General features: G+C 40.7%; 2 protein-coding genes across 2 annotated transcripts; both read left to right on the forward strand.

The window, feature by feature from the left end:
• lgi2b (leucine-rich repeat LGI family, member 2b) lies at nt 1-4,664 on the forward strand. The gene is made up of 8 exons (XM_062516602.1): nt 1-246; nt 474-545; nt 822-893; nt 987-1,058; nt 1,258-1,329; nt 1,460-1,629; nt 1,834-1,998; nt 2,119-4,664. The coding sequence occupies exons 1-8, from the start codon at nt 62-64 to the stop codon at nt 2,934-2,936; spliced, it is 1,626 nt and encodes a 541-aa protein (XP_062372586.1). The 5' UTR covers nt 1-61; the 3' UTR covers nt 2,937-4,664.
• A 5,333-nt stretch (nt 4,665-9,997) lies between these two features.
• On the forward strand, nt 9,998-14,273 carry nansa (N-acetylneuraminic acid synthase a). The gene is made up of 6 exons (XM_062516613.1): nt 9,998-10,261; nt 10,740-10,955; nt 11,171-11,270; nt 12,313-12,467; nt 12,665-12,931; nt 13,786-14,273. The coding sequence occupies exons 1-6, from the start codon at nt 10,130-10,132 to the stop codon at nt 13,993-13,995; spliced, it is 1,080 nt and encodes a 359-aa protein (XP_062372597.1). The 5' UTR covers nt 9,998-10,129; the 3' UTR covers nt 13,996-14,273.
• Nucleotides 14,274-14,773: the final 500 nt, after the last annotated feature.

Genomic DNA, 14,773 nt, shown 5'->3' on the forward strand with positions numbered 1-14,773 from the left:
AAGCAACCTCGCTCTGTTCCTCGTGTAGAGAGGTGTAAAAGAAGCGCATTACGACATTGCAATGTTACCAGGCATCATTATCCGTAAATCCCTGTGGATAACTTTTACGTTGCTCAGTTTATCTCAGCCGTCACTTTTGAAAAAGGTTTTCAAATGTCCTTCCGGATGCACCTGCTCCAAAGACTCCATCATTTGCGTCGGGTCGTCTATCATTCCGCGTACGATTCCTAATGACATTAATTCGCTGTAAGTACATGCTGATATTGTCCTGAATGAGCTATTAACCGTTTAAGTTATCAATTTCTTACTGTTATTATTGTGACCTTTCATGTAACCTTAGTGAGCCTGTTTTTATGGTAGCCTACCCTGATAGAGCACATAGCCTGTCCTCATTTGTATCTTAGCTTACTTGAATTAGTAAACATTAATGGAATTAGTAGTGTAATATTAGGCTTTACTTCTGCCTTTTACAGGAGTATTGTAAATGGAAGCTTTCCAGAAATCAAGGAGGCAATGTTTGCCCTCATGCCATCACTGCAGTTACTGTAAGATACTGCCATGCAGTTCTCCCTTCATTCATTCATTAGACTCTGTTACATGTTTTGCCATTCTAATATCCACAACTCAATAATGTAACATGTAGTTTATGTAAACAATGTGTTCCAACATAGGCCTAGATCATTACATTTAGGCTACATAGATTTCTCCCATAATATGGAAGTATTGTGTGTATGGCAAGTTATTTATGGGTGCCAGTGTAAGCTTCCAAATCATGACACATGCAATTCCATTAACACAATTCTACGTGTATCTGTCCCAAGGCTACTCAATTCTAACTCACTCTCAGCCATTAAAGATGATGCTTTTTCTGGGCTTCCACATCTGGAGTATTTGTGAGTCTTTTGTTGTCTTCCACACATTAATGGTGCTCATGAACATAGCAAAACATGCAGAGAATATTTAATATAGGTCATATTTGTTTCCAGATTTATTGAAGGCAATCAAATTGAGACCATTACAAAAAATGCCCTCAGGGGTCTTCGTGATGTGACCCACCTGTGAGTTTCTACTTTTAGTAATACACACACACACACACACACACACACACACACACACACACACACACACACACACACACACACACACACACACATGCACATGTACAAACTCACACTCAGGAACTCATCAGTGCACACAGATGATAACATTCACTGTGAATCTCACTTTTCACTCTGCTTTTATTGGTGGATCTAATAGGTCACTTGCCAGCAACAACATGAAGTCACTCCCAAAGAACCTATTCTTTGGTTTGGACTCTCTCATAGAGTTGTGAGTACTTTGTTTATTGATCATTTTGTCATAGACTTGATATTTTGCTGTTTTGCTGAACACAGCTGGAGTTATTTCTGTCGCACTTATTCACATTGTTGTGCTTTTTGCACCCTGATTGTTTTGACAGGGATCTGCGTGGTAACGTGTTTGAGTGTGACTGTGGGGCCAAGTGGCTGATAGACTGGTTGAGGCGATCCAATGCCACAGTGTCTGATGTCTACTGTGCCGGGCCAGGAGATAGGAAGGGCATGCGTCTCAAAGATGTCCCCGACCAGCAGAAGGAGTGTCTTTCCACTGGTAATCAGAATGTCAGCAGATTATAGTTACATTGCCATTAGTATCCTGGGATGGGTATTTAACAGATGAGTTTTTTTCCCATTTCAGTTGATTTTTCAGTTCAGTTCAATTTGGCATAAAGGTATTCAAAACAAAAATTAGGACACAGCTGAAGTTGTGTTTTGAAATGTGTCGTAATTTTTTTTCCTGTTTTTTTCTGTTCAGATTTTGTCCTTCATCAGACCCTGGCGACACAATCCATGTCAGCGGATATCTTCTCCTATAAAGAAGACATATATGTGGCAATGGCTGTGCCAAACTCAGACAGCTGTGTCATTATGGAGTGGGATCACATTGAAATCAATTTCAGGCCTTTTGACACTATTACAGGTTTGTTTTGGACTATGCCCATACTTTGTAAAGGCTTTCACACTAATAACTGTTTTATGGATGAGTAAACCTTTTATAAATAACAATACTAACTTTCCGTCTGTATTCTGGTGGCTACAGGGCGTTCCATTGTTGGGTGCAAATCAGTTCTGATTGACGACCAGGCCTTTGTTATTGTCTCTCAGCTCTTTGATGGTTCCCACATCCACAAATTTGAACCGCAGCAGAATAAGTTCACAAAATTTCAAGTTGTTGAAGCAGCCAACATCTCTAAACCCAATGACCTTGAAGTCTTTCAAATTGGAGAAGAGTGGTTCTTTTTGGTTGTTGATAGTTCTAAAGCCGGCTTATCAACCCTCTACAAATGGAATGACACAGGATTCTACCCATACCAGTTTCTTCATGAGTGGTTCCGTGACACTGATGCAGAGTTTATTGATATAGATGGCAAGGGACACCTCATCCTGGCAAGCCGCTCACAAGCTCCAGTTATCTACCAATGGAACAAGAGTACCCAGAAGTTTGCTTTACTTACTGATATCCCCAATATGGATGACATTGTCACAGTGAAGTCGTTTCATATAAATGGGGACTTATATCTGGCCATGGCCTGTTATATTGGTGACTCAAAGGTCCTCCAGTGGACTGGCAAACAATTTGTTGAAGTGCAAGCATTCCCATCTCGAGGAGCCATGGTCCTCCAGCCTTTCAAGTTCAGGGAGCAACACTTCCTTGTTCTAGGAAGTGACTATTCCTTCTCATTGGTGTACAGGTGGGATGAGAAGAACAAACACTTTATCAAGTTCCGGGAGGTATATGTGCAATGGCCACGTTCTTTCACCGCTCTTTCAACAGACCAAAGGGATTTTCTTTTGGCCACTAGCTTTAAAGGCAAAACCAAAGTGTTTGAGCATGTCACAGTTGACAGTAGCTTATAAGTCCAAAAATGCTCCTAATAATGCAAGCTTATGAATCAATATGGCCATCGATCATTGTTTATATTATGTACAATGCATTTGTCTGACATACGCATTTCTTTTTAAAGGTGTAATGGTCTTTTGCCTAAAACTGTGTCCCACACAATGATGTTAGGAAGGAGGAGTGTAAAGATGTCTGCAGTTGCAGTTTATATTATTATTATTATTATTATTATCATTATTATTATTATTATTATTATTATACATGTATTACTAAGTTCAGGTTTCATTTGAAATGTTCTTGGAAGTTGTGAGTAAGTGCATTCAAAAGCCTGAATCAGACGAGCAAGATGCATGCAATGGTGTAATGAAGAGCAGAGTAAAGACAGGAGAGTATTTGAGTAATCCTCTCTGTGCATCATGACTTAGAAATGGCTCTACTTATAGGCTAAATCTAAAATTGTTTTTCATATCCGATTACAACAATGACCATCTACATTTGGCTTATTTTGAAGTGTTAAACTTCACAAATGACTTAAGTTAATAATGTCAACAAGCAGTACTTCCTTAAACCTTCAAATGGCTTTACTCAGACCAGCTATACTGATGCATTTGGATTATGAGAGCTTCCATACTCATTTAGAGCATGCATGGACAGCATGCTGTACAATGTAATGATAACAGAGCTTATTCATGGAATATTCCAGTAACTGCTAGAATGTCAAATGATCTATCATGTATATGCTGAACCCCAATTACAGATTGCTATATCAGATGAAGCATACCACACTTTGGGCTCTATTTTGACGATCAGAAAGGCGGCGCAAAGTTTATTCTTATTTTACACTTGAATTTTGCACTATGCGCTTCACTTTTAATAAGCCTTGTGCCCAGGGGTGTGGCAGAAGGTGTAGTCTGGCACATGATCCAAAATCACTATTTTACACCCTCTAAAAATCATACGCCACTGACCAAGAAACACCTGGTCTATAGTGAAAGGCACATCTGAAGCACAGCAGAAGAAGCACTGTCACGAGATGTAAGCAGTCCTTAGCAAGCAGTCCCAAACAACTTATCTGCAGGATAAATTGCTTTTTATTCAGTTGAACATTATTCAATTGTAACCCCTTGTCAGTCAATAGTCACAGTGATTAACTGTGTAGAACTGTTTTGTCGTTGACTCTGAGACCACGGTGAAGTTTCACCTCTTACCATGCATTTTAGATCGCCAAGATAGAGTCCTTTATGTTTATGTATGAGTGATACTGTGACAGAAGATAGACAAGAGAAATTAAATCTAATATGTTGAATTGGTAGAAAATAACCTCTATATCTAAAATCTAAACAGGCCTTATGCCATTTTGGTAGATACACAAGGCCCTACTTAATATTTAGGCTACTGCTAAAATCTCAGGAAAAGCAAACCAGACATCCTGGTTCCATTTGGTTTTATTGAACTAATGGAAATGTCCTGATATAAAATATATTAACGCTGTGATGTGAGAATATTTGTTGTCATATTGTAAGGAATGGTCAGCATTTAAAATCTTCTCTGATGTTGCAGTGAGTTTATAGCCCTTTAATTCTAAGTTATTGTTTTAGCTGATATCATGCGGTTATGCAATAGAATGAGATTGCTCTTGATTCTCAGATATCAAAATGCATAAAGAGTCGAGCTGAATTTGTCTATGCATATTATGTACACAGTAGCAAACCATATAACCACATAATAAAACTTTCCATCTGTACTACAAATCTTTTGCACTCTCATTTTTTTTTAATTTTTTTTTTTTAAGTAAAGCTAGTAATCCTCATCTGTGTATTATTTTGCTATATGTCTCTAGAATGTTTACATTTGTGCTATACCTTATAGGCCTATGCAAAATATTTCCTTAATAATTAATCATGTTTCATAAAGAATTCTTCACACAAAGTAGGGCTGCATTAGTGTGTGAGGGAGAGAACACTTTAAACACTAATGCAGTATGGGAGGCTCTTAAGGGTGATGTACGTCTATACCTAACTACTCCAAGGGTAAGTGCTCCACACTGATGGATTTAAAGAGGAGTCATCAGCATGATGTTTCCCCTGCAACAGCACTTCCGATAGGCCTAGTTAGGCAGATGCACAGTATATCCACTTGTGTTGCTTGTTGTCCATAGGGGGTGCTGCAACTCCCACATTTCTATAGGAGAAGACACACTTGTGCCAGTATTTTGTGGTGTAGCTACCCAAACCCATTTCCAAGCAGATAGAGAGTTTGGCCAGCTGAAGTGTGTGCCATACTGTAACCTAAGATCAGATGCAACATAATCCTGTGGCTAAACATGCAACATGGAAGTATGTCAAAGCACATTTACACTGGACAAATGTCTCCTGAATTCATAAATGGCTTGCAAGTGAATCATGCCTTAGATCAACCAAGAGTTCCTAGCTCAGAGTTATGGTTATGGTCATGGTTATTGTTATAGCAAACGCATTTGTCCAAATCGACATAAAAATAAATAACAATACAAATTAGTGAACAATTACAAAAAATAGGGAGAATAGCAATATTATCAATACAACAATATAATTTCAAGCAATAACCTAATAAGACATAAACAATGAATATAGGCCTATAGGAGAATAGAAATTAAGAGTTGCATATGAACCTTCAATTGTCAAGTATAGCACTGCATGTAGTTCTACCAAAGGGGTGTTTCTTTTATTTTTTTTAACAAACTTTACTTTTACACATCAGAAAAGGCTTTGGCATTAGAAAACTGCGATTTCAACTATTGTTCATAACAGTGACAACATAACAGTGACAACAGGAACTGACATGTTCATTGACATACATCTTTGCCTTTGAGGTATAAACTAAACATTTTGAGTGAGTTACAGTACAAACTTTTGTAGGTGATGTGCAATGCTACCGATTGTTTTGAGAAATGCACTTACCATACTATACAGGCTGGTGCAAATGTTAATGATTATTCAAGAAATGCACCAAGGTGACTGAGAAGTCTAAACTACGAGAACTAGAGCCTAACTATTGTCAGTCAACATTTAACTTTCCTTTCTTGCATTTCTTGACACAGTAAGAGCTTGTAGTTGATCACATCGTTTTCTGATGTTTTCTGATGTGACTATACCAGTAGAATTATAACACTTAGGCACCATGCACCCACATTATTCCGTTTTTTCGAGGTCCTGTAATGGAGGATTTTAATCGTATATACTGTATACTACTACTACTATAATATTGTCAGCCTTGCTGTTTTTGGTAGCATGTAGTGTAATTAAATTCTGTAAGGGTTTGGGACAACTGAAGTGAAGTAAAACATGATCCTGAATATTTGGCCATTTCGCCAAAGGTTTTTTATGAACGAGCTGGTAGGGGCACTTTCTCAATCCAGACTTGAATGCCTTTTCTGTTACCTTACCCATCAGAAGAATTCTTTAACATTATCAATTAACGATTGAGTGTAGGCCTACAACCATGTGGTTTTGTTTTCACAGAGTACAGCACATAGATTGCGTTTTAGGTCAAGAGGAAATGACATGGCCATGATGTCGAGAATTACAACGTTGCGTTTTACAATGCGTGAGTAGTCACGTGATTCATGCGAATGGTCATATGATGACTGAGAACACAGAGGGATTTCTGTATTTTTTCCAACCGGAAACACATCATGGACTGTCCTACATGTCCTTGGTGAGATGAACATCCACTTATATATTCCAAACTCTTCAAGTTCTTGTCCCTCATACATTCCTTTGAACTACACACACACACACACACACACACACACACACACACACACACACACACACACACACACACACACACACACACACACACACACACACACACACACACACACACACACACACACACACACACACACACCACACTCCTCCAACTCACAAAGCAGGTAGAGCTTGATTTCAGTCTCAGTCAAACTGTGACGCACACACCGTAACAGTCACTCCTCTGCATCACTCCGACCACTATTTTATACAGTTCAGTGTGCACTTCACAGAACAGCCCTCGGTTCCTCCACTATTTTATACAGTTCAGTATGTACGTACTTCACAGAACAGCCCTCGGTTCCTCCACCCATGGAGGGTAGCTGCCATCAATAGTCAGTTCTCTGAACCAAACAGTCTCAGCCGGCCTCCCCTATAAAGATGCCTGCAGCCGCCTGACTGCTTACTCAGGCAATCACTGGTGCATCATTCCTTTCCTACCAACCTCCTCCAAGACAGTTCCCACCATCACACCAGCAATCACACATGTAATGAACACTGGCTTGGTACATTTCCAACTACATTCAAACTGGCTCAGGTAACTCCACTGCTCAAAAAGCATTTTGCGCAGGTGGAGACCTATCGCCTAGTTTCACTCCTATTCCTCTCCTAAGGCTATAGAAAGAGCAGCTTTCCTATTCTTCTCCTAAGGCTATAGAAAGGGCAGCTTCCATCAAATCACAGAATTCCTCTCACAGAATGGCCTCCTTGACCCTTCTCAGTCTGAGTTCAAGAGTGAACACCAAAACGGCTCTGTTTTCTGGGACAGAAGCTTTAAAATCTGCCAGAGCAGCACCTCAGTACTCAGCTCTCATCTTGCTTGACCTATCAGCTGCATTTGACACAGTCAATCACTGCATCCTAGCCTATACTATAGTACACTACCCATACTCTCAAACCCCTGGTTCCTTAAACCATTTTGAAGGGATCATCAAAGGAACCCCTAAGGGTTCTTTAAAGTCTGCATGGTTCATAGCACCCAAATAACCCTTTTTAAGAGTGTACACTGGGCCCAATTATTGACTTACATGGCTTCTCATATCAGATGATACACAACTTTGTCTGTCCTTTCTGCTTGATGATACCACAGTCTCAGCGTGGATCTCGGGCTGTGTCTCTGACATATCCGCTTGGATGAAATCACCTCCAGCTAAACCTCTCTGACTGAACAACGGGTTTTCCCAACCAAACAAATCATACATCTCAACATCAACATCAAAACTAACACCCTCTCTTGCACCTACCATGGTGGCAAGAAATCAGTTGTGTTGCTTCGCCCTACTAGAACAATCAGACCATATATAACCCAACACACCACTCAGCTCCTAGTACAGACCATGGTTTTCTTACTGTAACATACTCCTCATGGGCCTCCCAGACTGTGTGGTGAAACCGTTACAGATGGGTCAGATCACTGTGGCCCATCTGGTCTTCAGTCAACCGAGCCAGTGGCGCCTCCAGGCGTATGTCCGTACGCACTGTGCGCACCATGAGACTACTCATCAAGGAGAGAAAATTACCCTTGTGCGTGTGTATTCACATCAAATTGGCCTACCATAACTATGCACATGCCATCAGGCTATTTACAATTTTCTATATGAAGTTAGTCAACACGTTATCAAAATTAACTTAATGCAGAGCTACAGAATATCCACTCGCACATATTTTGTTTGAGCAGGAGAGATTGCGCACGCATGCAGGCGCGCAACTAGGCTACTTGTACTTCTTTTACTCGGCTATCTATACATGGTTATCAGCACACAATGTGACGCTAAATCACTAACTCAATACTCATCATGGATATCGCAAGTTCTTTTAAACAACGAAAAGAGAAAGAATGGAAGATGGAGGCAGGAAAGCTAGAGGAGTTATTCCAGATGGGCAATAACAAGGTAGACAATTTGTGTGCGTGTCAACGTTAGACTAGCATTACAACTATTTAAAACCAGACGTTAACGGTACGCTTGAACAAAACTAAACGTAACTTAGCCACAACAAGCCACTCAGCACTGCCTTCCATAGCTGCTCGCCTCAAGCTCAACTCACGCACTGCCGCCCCGCGCACCCACAGCAGTCCAGACTTTTTTCATTTGTGGGTATAGCCTATAGTCTTAATAATGTGTGTCCATTTACAAATGCCTCTTATTTTCTATTGTAGAACATCACATATTTTCCTGATTAGCTACCCAAATCTGATCAAATCTGTTTCATAAGTATCCTTAACTGTAGAGATTTGTAGGCTACACAGCAGAGGTTACAACCCAGCCCGATCTGCCGGTCCAATCTGCGGGGACCAGTCACAAACTGGCTTATCCACCTGGTGCACCTGGATCGTGAGTGTGATTGGTCCAAGGTCTATCCAAATGCATACAGAGTCGTTTGAATGCCCGTTGATCACGCCTCTTGTGCAGAATACAGAGAAGACTCCCCAGACTAATGTTAAAAGTCTGGTGATAGCCTGGTGTAGCCTACTGTAGGTCCAGAATGGATTCATAAAAGACATAGGCTAGTAAATATTTTGCACCTCGTAGAATATAGGACATATGGGCAATAGCCTACTGAAAATTGTTTATGTGCATTTTCTGAAAAGTCACAAATCAGTTTTACAGTTGCAAATCATAACACACATATGAGACACGTTTGATCCCCAGGGGCCAGGGCGGTGCAAAAGTCTGCCTACCTGCAGAAAAGATTTGTAGTACAGCTTATAAGCATGACATCAAATAGACAAATAGTAAAAAAAAAAGTCATAGATAGTTTTGCATAGTATATCTTTCAGATTAAATGTTAGGCTGCATATGGAACTCAAAGTGAAAGTGACGTGACTCGCTGAGGAGAGACATTGCAGGTTAGTTGATTTAAGTTTCTGGTCGCAGAAAATGTATTATAGAAAATAATAGACAATGTTTTCCTCTCGATAGTAGGCCTACAACTTTTTGCCGCGAGTCATTCCAGCCTACAAATTTGCGGCTTGTCTTTAAGAGGGTGGAAATTCCAACACTCTTTCATGACACTTAATAGTGAACCATCAAATAGGCCTACCCCCAGATTTCAGTGCCAAAGTCCATAATCAAACAGTCCATGCATCTAGCCTAAAACTTTGAGTCTGATTTGATTCCATAATAATTACATGTCATGGTAGCCTATTTGCATGGTGTGCAGACTAAGGCCCCTAATGCTTATCTTCTTAAAATTGTAAGAAATAGTAAAGGTAGCCTATAATGGATTTATGATCCAAAGACCTTTATTTTGGAAACTGTGGGCGTGTACATGTGACCTGGCAAAGATTATCCCGGAAGTGTGAGCCGACGTTGAGAGGAGTGTGTGTATCTGGAAGAAGCCTTCAGTCATTTTTTCCCTTCGCAAATAGGCACATAGACGTTTAAGTTTTGTAGCAGTTTTGCAGCAAGATCTTCAGCATGCCTCTTAAATTCGAGATTTGTCCAGGAAGAATGATCGGGGGTAACAACCCCTGTTTCATCATTGCAGAAATCGGACAAAATCATCAAGGAGATATTGAAATCGCGAAGAAAATGATCAAACTTTCTAAGGTATAACAATTCGAATTATCCATATGATGTTTGTGAACATATCCGATAAAACATAACAGTGTATTTCTATTGAATTTAACGCAAATATGCTTTAAGGACATGCATTTCCTTGTAGCCCTCTGGCCGTGGTGGTTTCACAGCCCCAGAGGCTATGTGGAGGCTCATGCAATGGAATAGTAGGCTAAATGAAGTGCTGGATTTTTTTATATGATCAAGAGAAGATTTCTATAGAAGCCTAGCTATGATACTTCTATAATGTTCTGTATCTGTAAGAGCCTATAGTAGTCTAGGCTATGTCCTAAAATAGCCTACTTATTTCTATAATAGCTTGTATTCCTGTAGGATTACCATAATGATTTGTCCCAAATTACTACAATATTCTGGGAAATGACTGTTTATTTGATTGAATAGTTGTGTTTAACTTTTAAACTGTACATGATGAGCCTAATAAAAATGCATTTATTTTGTCATCTTGTAGGAAGCTGGGGCAGACTGTGCCAAGTTTCAGAAGAGTGAACTTGAATATAAGTTCAATAAACGTGCCCTGGAGCGCCCTTACACCTCTAAACACTCTTGGGGAAAGACGTATGGGGAACACAAGCGTCATCTGGAGTTTAGTCATGAACAATACAGAGAGCTGCAGAAGTATGCCAAGGAAGTTGGCATCTTTTTCACTGCATCAGGCATGGACGAGGTAAAGTGCTTCTTTAGCCTATCTGTGGGGATCGATGGCATGGTTGGCATGGATTCTTTGTGTTGACATTGTTGGTCCCTCATGTCTGTTCTGTTTTAGGTCTCTAAAGTATTGCTTAAGATTTCTTCAAATGCTGGAATAAAATATATTCTTGTAATCCATGAATATCTTGTAGAAATACTAATCTGGAAATGCTGCTGTCTTTTCCCACTCAGATGGCTGTAGAATTCCTCCATGAGTTGGATGTTCCATTTTTCAAAGTTGGATCTGGAGATACCAATAACTTTCCATACCTTGAAAAGACAGCAAAAAAAGGTGAGGATCTGGTTGGGAAAGCAGTCAAAAGCAGAGCCCCAATTAGACGCAGGCCCCCATTACTGGCCTTACGTGGCTACAACAACTAAAACCCAGAACACAATTCAGTCATTCAGTTATTTTTACTGAGGCCATGAGCACCAAAGTAGACTATGGTGAAATTCATTCAGATTTACCATCATGGTAAAGAGAGGAGAAAGAAAATGGTGTCCCCCTGCCTTTAGTGGACACAGTCTGAATATGTGTCCTCTCCTCAACTCATCCCTTTATACTACTGGTGTTTTGATACCGATCTCTCTGTTTCTGTGAAGCAAGATCAAATGAATGATTTGTGATTTAAATCACATCCATGTCATGGGATTGTGTATTATTTATGCATGAAGGCAAATATTCATACTGTTTTAAAAGATCAATTTAGTAGCATCTCCCATCTTTGCTGAGGAAAAGTTTTGTGTGAAAAGAACTAAAGGCCTTGCCTGTTTCAAGTATTTCAAAAGAAGATTGAGTTCTGCGATTGAAGCAAATAAAGGCAGGTTTTATGGTAAACACAACATTTCATCACAACTTACAGGACTTACAGGACTCTTCAAAATGTATGCTATCACAGCCGTGGTGTACTGGTTAGGGCCCCGGGCTTGTAACCGGAGGGTTGCCGGTTCGATCCCCGACCAGTCCACCACGGCTGAAGTGCCCTTGAGAAAGGCACCTAACCCCTCACTGCTCCCCGAGCGCCGCTGGTTGGGCAGGCAGCTCACTGCTCTGGGTTGTGTGATTCACCTCACTGTGTGTTCACTGTGTGCTGTGTGTTCACTAATTCGGTTAAATTGGGTTAAATGCAGAGAACTGAATTTCCCTCACGGGATCAAAAAAGTATATATTCTATTCTATTCTATTCAATTCAGTAATTTTAATATGAACGCTTACATTACACAGTGAACCTTCTCTGGAGAGTTCATCTCCAGTAACTTGACTCTTAGCTTTTCACTGTTGTGTTTTAATATCATGTTAACTCTGGCCTTTGTGCTGATTCTTCTCACAACAGGAAGGCCTATGGTGGTGTCCAGTGGAATGCAGTCCATGGAGACCATGCGGCGTGTCTACCAAACAGTGAAGAAGCACAACCAAAACTTTTGCATTCTGCAGTGCACCAGTGCCTATCCTCTCGAGGCTGAAGATGTTAATCTGAGGGTCATCACTGTAAGACATTGTTCATGACACATTCTTACATGTTTAACATGGAGATGCTGTAGACTGAGCATTCACTAGTAATGCATCATGTCCTTCAGACTGATATACGTGACCGTTGGTATGCAGATACAGATGTACAGAAATGCTGCAGAACAATCTGTGCATGTACAGTTTTATATTTAGCAAATGTTCTCTTGCAATCACAGGAGTACCAGAAGGAGTTCCCAGACATTCCCATCGGATACTCGGGGCATGAGTCAGGGGTCTGCATTAGTGTGGGGGCGGTAGCACTCGGTGCAAAGCTGGTGGAACGCCATGTGACCCTTGACAAGACCTGGAAAGGCAGTGACCATGAAGCCTCTCTGGACTTCAGCGAGCTGGCCGAGCTCGTGCGCGCCATCCGTACGGTGGAGCGGGCTCTGGGCACGGGCACTAAACAGATGCTGCCCTGTGAGGTGCAGTGCCATGATAAGGTGGGTGGTGATGTTTTTGGGTGGTAGGGACCAGGGGTGCCTCTCATTTGGTCTTTTATACACCCACACTTCCTTCCTCGATCCTCGTCCTCACTGATTTGGATTAAGAATGATTGGGCGGCAACGGTGGGATAGTCTATCCAGTGTTACAGTAGTTATAGATCAGTGGGAACGCCCCTCGAGGATCGAGCACCGAGGATCGAGGAGAGATGTTGAGAGGCACCCCAGGACTAACTGGTTGGACAACCTTGGGCTAAATATATCGATATGTGTGTACTACGTACCATAGAATGAACCCAACACAATGAGGTTTTCTAATCTTGAAGACACTCCTTAAACTGGTTGGATGAGCATAGTTCCCTTCAAGGAGCTTCTCAGTAATACTTCTCAGTGAAACTGTTGCTGCGAGGCCAGTGGGTTTATGAGTGGCTGAAGCCATATGCTGCCATGTGAGTCATTTCTGTATTCAGGGTTACTGTAAAGCAAAATATGAATTGATGTATTGACTGTGCTCTTGTCGAGATCACACACGATGCAATATGCAGTTAACTGCTTTCACAGAAGATGATCATCCATTATTTTAGTCTTCTTGCATGGCTGTTAGTCACGCCATTAGTGTGTGTACGCACCATTGATGCGTCTGCCTTGTGGACTTTGGGAGTTGGTAAAGATTGCGTTCCAAAATATGATCCCAGTCAAGTGCTGGGGAATGAAATCAGCATCATCATTATCTCTAAGAATCAGGAAATTGGTTGAATAATGGAAGTTTGATGAATATTAGAAAGCTGTGTGCATTTCACTTGTGTATTTCAATCCGTGTGCTATGGTAAAGTGTGTAATACACTCTGTTGCAGTTGGGGAAGTCTATTGTGGCAAAGACAGCCATTCCAAAGGACACTGTCCTGACCCTAGACATGATGACCGTGAAAGTGGGGGAGCCAAAAGGTGTGCCACCAGAAGACATCTTCCAGCTGGTGGGCAAGAAGGTTACAGCTGATGTTGGAGAGGATGAGAGCATCACCGAGGATGTTGTAGACAAATACGGCAAAAAGGCCAAATGCTGAGAGGGGCATTACTGCATTACTACATCCCTGCTATGTGAGCAGTGTACGCCATACTTCAGTTATGTGTAAACATGTTTCATCTGCTTCTGTTCCGGCCTTCTCACGTCTGTGAGCTGGACCAGAATCCCGTTGTTTTACAGAAACAATTTTGATACGACACTCTCTGTGTAGCAACAACTTTCTTGAAAGCATTTTGATTTTGATGAAGCAAGAAATTATTTGTTGAACAAGACATGTCATTGCCTGATGAGAGTCCATTAAAATATTTTTCAGCACAAGGTATTCAGAAAGTCAGTTTATTCCAACACATGTTACTTTGTTATCATGTACTTGGGCACAAATACTAAATCAAAACTATTTTGTTACAAACTACAACTACTACAAATACAAACTTTGGATGTGAGAAATGTATTTGATATTTATACAAGTAATTTGAAAAATCAAAAATACCCAGACAATAATCATAGTATACTAACTTTTAAGAGAAACTAAAACACATATTGTTGGAAATGTATCCCCAAGAGACAAGAAATACTATTTTCTGATTGGCTGGCAGGGGGCTATTAAGTCTATACATTGGTGCATGCCTATTGCCTACATACTGTACATGACTGGCAACACAGGGGACAAACAATAGCATCCTGTGTCCCAATATAATGAATTAAGTTGGTGAAAAAAAACTCCACTCAGATGGATATTATCCCTTAGCCTACATCAATCCTCATGTCAAATCCATTAAGTGGTTTCATGTCCTGTAGTGAGAATGAACATCAGCTAT

Source organism: Sardina pilchardus, chromosome 2 (assembly GCF_963854185.1).
Source record: "Sardina pilchardus chromosome 2, fSarPil1.1, whole genome shotgun sequence".
Taxonomy (NCBI): domain Eukaryota; kingdom Metazoa; phylum Chordata; class Actinopteri; order Clupeiformes; family Clupeidae; genus Sardina; species Sardina pilchardus.